At 38.6% G+C, this 7823-nt stretch overlaps 1 protein-coding gene across 1 annotated transcript; it reads right to left on the minus strand.

The window, feature by feature from the left end:
• Positions 1–4958: 4958 nt before the first annotated feature.
• Positions 4959–6905, minus strand: LOC108050374 (U1 small nuclear ribonucleoprotein 70 kDa). The gene is made up of 2 exons (XM_017132045.2): positions 6751–6905; positions 4959–6671 (listed from the first exon to the last, which is right to left on the minus strand). The coding sequence occupies exon 2, from the start codon at positions 6627–6629 to the stop codon at positions 5280–5282; it is 1350 nt and encodes a 449-aa protein (XP_016987534.2). The 5' UTR covers positions 6630–6671; positions 6751–6905; the 3' UTR covers positions 4959–5279.
• Positions 6906–7823: the final 918 nt, after the last annotated feature.

Consider the following 7823-nt stretch of genomic DNA (forward strand, 5'->3'; position numbering starts at 1 on the left):
TCGAGTTTCCTGAAATTGGTCAACATCGATAACGTTAATCTTAAAAACAGGGTCGAAATTTTTAATTTTTCATTTATGTTACCAATTAAAATATAATATGCACTTAACCACTAAAGTAATGCCGAACTAATTACCGAACACTAATTTATAATCTTATAATCTTTAACAACACATGTTTTTCATTTCGATAAAATTGTAGAGCTAATAAAAAATTTACACTTCGCGTTCTGGAAATTATTGCAAAGCCCTTCCTTTCGATTGGTTTTTGCAGATATCTCTTAAAATAAAAAAAAAAAAATACCATTATGTATGAAAAAATGTGTTAAGTTCGTGTTTACCAATGTAATAATAGTTTCGAGACAAATATAAATTTAAGGCGTTGTATTTCAGCTGGCCATTTTACATGGAATTTGTAGCAATCTAACAGCTAATGGAATACCCTTATTGTGCTTCCTCAGCGAAGATCGCTGACCCTATAACTATCGATACATCGCATAGATGGTAAATGGATTGGTAAATAAACTTTACAAAAAAAAACAACAAATATTCAGGGTATTCCGCAAAGGGTTGAGCAAAGATTTTTGTGGCCAAACAGCTATTCTGCTTAATTATTTTAATTGTAAAAAATCCTTGAATTACGTTACTTTTCACTGTTCATTACTAATTAAAATATTTAATAGGTACAAATAGATAATTCGTTTTAAATATGAAATATGAGTTCTGGGATAGTTTTGTTGTTTTTCTAATTTTTTTTTCTGTTTTAAATCAAACAAAATCGTACATCTTTATCATAGGAAAATCAAAAAATTATTATGAAAAAAATGGTATCTTGTTGTTTTTCTATTTATTAAAATATTCCTTTGAGATAAAGTAATGATTACCATATCAGAATTACGCATTTAGTTTTGTCAAAATCGGACAACAATATCATATAGCTGCCATAGAAATGATGGCAAAATACAACGCAAAATCGAAATAGCTTCATTGCATTTAGTATAGGCATAAAGCCGATGGTGTGGTTATAATACCTAAGAAATTATCAATTTTTTTACTCAACGTGTATACGGATTAGAAATTTCCTTTTTTGAAACTCTCTCATCCATACTCTTTTTATCAAAATGCATTTTCAAATTTTTGATAAAGTAAATATTTTAAATTAATTACCAAAAATATAACAGAATGTACTTTTTTCCAGAATTGTACCATTTATTCATTATCAGGACCAAAAATCGCTGGTCGGACCTTTTCGAAAGTGCACCCAAAATTAATTACACGTATATTTCTTACTTTTAACATATTTGTATACTTCAGTTTGTTTAAAAATTATTCCACTATTTAAAGCCTACAATTTATTTAGCACTTTTTTCGGCAATCCTAAATTTAAATAAGAGTATAATAGTAGGATTTCGTCTTTGAAATTAACTACATACCTAAGTTAAAAAAAACATGTACCGATCTTTCCGATTTTCGATTAAAAATATCTTGCAATTTATATGCATTTTTATTAATTAACTAGAAAGGAAGTAGACAAGCACGGCGAACTCTACCTTGTAGCTATTTAAACAAGAAAGGAAGCAAACTTCGGCTTGCCGAAGTTTATATACCCTTACAGTTGTTACATTTCGATTTCTATGCCTATACGAGGTGTGTTCAAAAAGTAAGGTGACTTTTCAAATTTCGCGAGCAACATATTTTCGATTATCGATTTTTTTGTTTTGTTATATTGGTACACTCTTCCCTAACATCTGTACCAAGTTTCAATGGAACATCCTCTTTTGTTTGGTTGTGAGAGGCGTAAAGTTACAAGTTATTTTGCGAGCTCGGCGATTTTTTGCTAGCGAAAAATATGGATCAAAGGATTTGCATCAAATTTTGTGTAAAAAATAAAATTAAGTGCTCTGAAACACTTGAAATGTTGACAGTGGCATACGGTGAAACTGTTCTGAGTAAAAAAAATGTGTACAAGTGGTACAAACTCTTCCAAGATGGCCGGGAAGATGCCAATGACCAGCCTCGCTCTGGACGCCCAAGCACGTCAACAACTGATGAAAACGTTCAAGCAGTGACGAAAATTGTTTTGGAAAATCGTCGAATCACTATCAGAGAAGTTGCTGAAGATGTCGGTATATCGCTTGGCTCGTGCCATGAAATTTTTTCAAACGTTTTGGGTATGAGTCGTGTGTCAGCGAAGTTTGTTCCGAAATTGCTGAATTTTGACCAAAAGAACCGTCGCATGAGCATCGCTCAAGAGCTGTTGAATGACGTCAACGACGACCCAGATTTACTCAAAAGGGTCATAACTGGTGACGAATCATGGGTATATGGTTATGATATCGAAACCAAAGCCCAATCCCAATGGAAGAGCCCAGGCGAGCCAAGACCGAAAAAAGCACGCCAAGTTCGATCAAATGTCAAAGTTTTGATCACTGTTTTCTTCGATTACCATGGCGTGGTGCATCAGGAGTTCTTACCATATGGTCGTACGGTCAATAAACAGTATTATCTGGAAGTTATGCGCCGTTTGCGAGAAGCAATACGAAAGAAACGTCCAGAATTGTGGAAAAACAATTCATGGCTTTTGCATCTCGATAATGCCCCTGCTCACTCATCTTTGCTTGTGAGAGATTTTTTGGCCAAAAACAACACCACAATAATGCCTCAGCCACCATATTCACCGGATTTGGCCCCATGTGACTTTTTCTTGTTCCCAAAACTGAAGAGACCTATGAAAGGACGGAGATTTGCAACGATTGAAGAGATAAAGACTGCATCGCTGCAAGAGCTCAAGGCTATACCGATAAGTGCTTATGGGAAGTGCTTTGAGGATTGGAAAAACCGTTGGCATAAGTGTATTGTATCTGAGGGGGATTACTTTGAAGGGGACAACATAAATATTGATAAATAAATTAATAGTTTTTCTTGAAAATACAAAGTCACCTTACTTTTTGAACACACCTCGTATTACTAAAAACAATGAAGCTATGTCGATTTTTACTATAGCTGCCAATATGATATTGTTGTCCGATTTTGACAAAAATTAAAGGCGTAGTTCTGAGAGTAAATATTTAGTAAATCTCAAATAAATATTTTTAAAAATAGAAAAACACCGAAATAATTTTGTTTTTCATTTTTATTTTTTTGATTTTTTTAAATAAACCCGTAATATCATAATAAATAAATATTACCAAATCCCAAAGAACAAAAAAAATTAAAATCATCTGTTATAATTAAAAAAAATTCCGATTGTTCCTATCCTATGATGTAGTCGCCCGATCCGGCTCGTTCTTTTCGACATATATGCTATCTGCAGTAGAAAGGCAATTTTTGGAAAAGTTTCAAGCGTAGAAACGGACACATGGCTAGATCGACTCTCCTGGTGATGCTGATCAAGATATATACTTTATAGGGTCGGAAATGTCTTCTTCACTGCGTTGAAAACTTTTGACTGGAATTATAATACCATCTGCAAGGGTATAAAATTAAACTTTCTATAAAACGTCTTTCGATTTGTGTGCGAATATGTTAAAACATTTTTCGATCGTTTTTATGGCGGTTATAAGACATAGTCGTTTGATTGTTATAAAAACGAATCCGTGTTTCTGAAATTATAGTTAACACTCAAATTCTTAAAAAGGCAGCGAAGTTATAAGTTACTTTCTTTATTTTTCCGATTGTTTATGTGGGAGTTGAATTATATAGACTGTCTGCAGCAGAAATAAGACTTTTTTAAAAATTTATTCCAGATAACTTTAAATTGAAGGAAAAGTTTCAGCAGAAACGGTTGGACTTACATACGGATATGTCTAGCGCAACTCACATGGTGATGGTGATCAAGAATTGAATCAGAAATGTTTTCTTAGATGTATATATATAATAATAATATAATAATAATAAATTATGAGCAGAGATTTCTGATAAAGTAAAACAATTTCTTCTGGGTTTTAAGAAAAAATGCTGTGTTTATTAGATGATCGAATCTAAATAAAATAACATTTCAGCCTAACCACATTTCTTTATTATTTGGTAATGAGAAGGTATTTGGTAATGAAGGTTGGACGAAAGTTTGCTCCCAAACAACATCTTTGATAGCTTTAAAAAATCAGTCGCATGGGTCCTGTCTGCCAATCAATACAAAAATAAAAAACCCCCACAATTCAATGTCCACGACCTAAAGGAGTGGCTGAAGAAACCTGAGACCCGTGATAGACTTGACCTTATCAGTCGATTCCAGTTACCAAACCTTTGTGCCGTTTTCTTTTCTATGCGAGTTTCCGCCGCGGGTTCCTCTTCAGTACGATAACTATCAGCGCAACGTACATGAAAAGATCGAAATGGTAAATTGGTTACAGGCGTAATGGATAAGTAGATTGCCACAGACCATCAGAGCAGTTCGCAATGTGTACCAAACAGAGGAAAGCTCCCTTACACTCGAAGAAATCTTACCGGGGGAAACTTACATAGCCGGGTTTTTCGGTTCGGAAGGATTTGAAATTTAGCCCGATTGAACTTACACACCACGACAGGCAACCCAGAGCGGAGGAGAGGAGGGAAGTATCGGTAGCTGTCTTGATTCTAGAGCGGTCCTAGAACGGTAGACGCATGGATTAGTGAGGTTTGTGCGTAGACCAAATTACCTGATGTGGGCTTGAAATATTGGACTTGGACTTTGCCTACGAATACTTGCGGAACTAATTTCCGTTTTTGATTTAATACTTATGCTTTGCTTTCACACTAGTCAGAGTCAGATTTTCAATTGATTGAAAACTGCAAAAAAACAGAGAAAACAAAAGGCACGGGTTAGTGCAAAGGTTTGTGTTCAAGATGCGTTTGTTGAGCTTAAGTTAAGTGAGTAAGAAAATCCCAGGAACCACCATGGGAAAATACCATATTCGACTCCGAAAGGATTCCAGCTCCTGATTCTCCGATTCCCTTTAACCCCCTTACCAAAGGTGGGGAAATAAACACATGTAGGGCTAGCTTTATTTTACTTACTTTTCTTTCATATTCATTTGTTAAGAGTTACTTATAAATTTAAATGATTTAAGCTACGCACACATTAGTGAATTCTGCGTTTAGCGGTCTGGGTTTTAATAATGTTGTTCTGCCTGGCGTCTTTCCAAGCTGTACCTTAAAATTTGCTGTGTAAAATGGAACCGTGGATTGCTATGGTTATTCTCTCCAGGATTGCTGCGCCTCGAGTCGATTGAATAAATAGTTCCGACCCGCAGACGGCTGATTTCTACAATTATTAGCCTTTAAAGATGGCTCCAGGACTCTCTCTATTGACGCCACCAGCTCTGGTCGCTGGAGCTCTGCTGGCCATTGTCGGGATTGGGATTCGGATTGGCATTGCCACGCCCCAGAATGGGTGGCGGCGGCACACTGAACATATTGTGATGCGCAGGCGGCGGCCGGTACTTCTCCTCATTCTCGTCGTCGATCTCCCGCTTGATGGCCGTGTTCTGGTAGTCGAACGTTGGATAGCCATCGTCAATGGGCTCCTCCTTGATTTTAATGACGTCCATGTCGCGGAAGTCGGGCTTGCGCTCTTTGACATCGCCACCAACTCCGGTTCCACGTTCGCGATCCCTTCGCTCTCGCTTCCGTTCTCGCCGCTCCCTAGAGGATTCCCGTTCGCGAGATTTGGATCGCTTCTTCTTTTTCTCACGCTCCCGATCGCGATCCCGTTCGCGTTCCCTGTCGCGCCGATCCCTGCGGTCGAACTCGGCGTACCGCTCCCGGCTGCCAGCTCGCCGTTTTCTGCGCTCGCGGGAACGGCTTCGCGACCGACCAGTGCTGGCTACAGCGCCGCGACCTCGATCTCGTTCCCGGTCGCGTCGCTCCCTGGAGCGGGAACGGCGTCGCTCCGCACCGAAACCGCGTCCAGACCGTGCCTCCAGCCCATTAGAGCCGGCTCCGCCACGGCCAGGACCTTCACGATCCTCGCGCTCTCGCTCCAGCCGGTAGCGCTCGCGCTCCCGCTCGTTGTCCTCCCGACCGGAGTGCTTGATGTTGACGTCGTTGCCGCCACGACGCGTACCGCCCAGACCACCGCCAAGACGACGAGGCAGCCAGCCCTTGACCGTGCGAGCGCGTTCCACATCAACCAGGACACGCTTGCTGTCGATCTTCTTACCGTCGGCGTGCTTGTAGGCGGCGTGCATGTCCCGCTCGTGCTCGTACTCAATGAAGGCGTAGCCCTTAGGTTTACCTGACTCCTGGTCGTGGATCAGAACAATCTTCTTGATGGGCCCGTAAAACTCAAACTCTCGACGCAATTTGGACTCAGAGGTGTCGTAGTTTATGCGGGCAATGAACAACGTGCGGAACGGGTCCTCCGTGGCATTCTTGATCTCGGTGGGATCCCAAAGTGCGATCTCTCGCTCCAGCTTGTAGGCTACCTGCTCGGCCTTCTCACGACGGCGCCGCTCCAGTCGCTCCTGGCGCGTCTCCACCGTTTTCGGCAGCGGCGTGTCCTTGGGGTCCTCAAAATCGGCCATGAACTTGGCCACTCCTAGGTAGCCGCGAGATTTCTTCTCGTGCGGCAACTTGTCCACCGGCGGCATAAACGGTATGGGATCCCGAGCCGCAAACAGCGCCAGCAAATTTGGCGGTAGATATTGGGTCATTTTGGGGTCTTTTTGTTATTACCTTTTCCCGAAGTTCCTCGTCTGCGGAAAATACGGCACATTGAGGTTAGGTTTCGATTTGTTTACCCTGCAAGTAGTAAGGAACGCAACAGGAACTTACCTTAGGCAGCCATCCGGTTGGCAAGAATAAAGTCGTAGGTGTACTTCGACTTAGCAAAGTACCAATTATAGAATCGATCGTCCTCAATTTTTTTCAGTTTTTCACCACTTTTTCGCCAGGCTTGTGTAGTAGATCTGGAACAAAAATCGATGTGTATTCGATACCATCGATATGTTCAAAATTTTTTCAATCGGTGCATGTCGTGAGCAGTCACAAATATCGATTCACTGTACACTGCTTGCAATTGAACTGTTATCGAAATAGTAATAAATGTTTTACAATTGGAACAAGATATACAAATTTAAATGTTCAAACAAAATTAATTTGCAGCATCTTTTTTAAATTACGTAATCTCAAACTTTTTAATTTTAATAAAGCTTTTAAATAAAATTGTTAAACCAGCTCCGCTACTGTTCAAGAGCGGACACATCAATCTCACTACAAAATATGGCCGGACGTGCAAAACTGGTATATAAAATATTGATTAAATTACAAAATAGATTTACATAATACATATTGTATTACACCTATTTATAAACTTTCTTTATTTACAAAGTTTTGTTTGAAATAAATATTTTTTTTGGAATCAAAATGAAATTGGGTTTCTATAAAATATGTAGTTGTTTTGATGTGGGTTCTTTTTAATTTCGATGTAACAAATAACCATTTTTTAAATATCTTGAATATGAACTTTAAACTACCAAAATATGAATGGTAAATTAAAAAAAAAACTGTTAAATTTAAATGCCTTGTAAAGGTACTTCAGAACGCCCTTTGCTGCAGATAAGTTACAATTTTTGAGTTCAACGGTGTTGTTTTTTTAATTTATGAAAATTTTTCTATTTAATTTTCTGATATTTAGTGACCCTTTGATTAACCACCTTTTTATATTTATTAGCATATATTCTTTTTTGCTTAAGTAAAATCATTTAACAAATTAATTTGAGGATTCAGCTCAAAAGGAATTTTGCGTAAGCAGCTCTGCTCATGGTCATAGTATCAGAATAAAGGCAAAAATGTGTCCATTATTCAATTATTTCTTTAAACTTCAGAAAACTTTGCAAAAACTTCAA

Source organism: Drosophila rhopaloa, unplaced genomic scaffold, assembly GCF_018152115.1.
Source record: "Drosophila rhopaloa isolate 14029-0021.01 unplaced genomic scaffold, ASM1815211v1 contig_2, whole genome shotgun sequence".
Classification (NCBI taxonomy): Eukaryota; Metazoa; Arthropoda; class Insecta; order Diptera; family Drosophilidae; genus Drosophila; species Drosophila rhopaloa.

Bases quoted from the DNA above. Each gene is read 5' to 3' on its own strand.
- LOC108050374 (XM_017132045.2), bottom strand. From the start codon at position 6,629: ATGACCCAATATCTACCGCCAAATTTGCTGGCGCTGTTTGCGGCTCGG.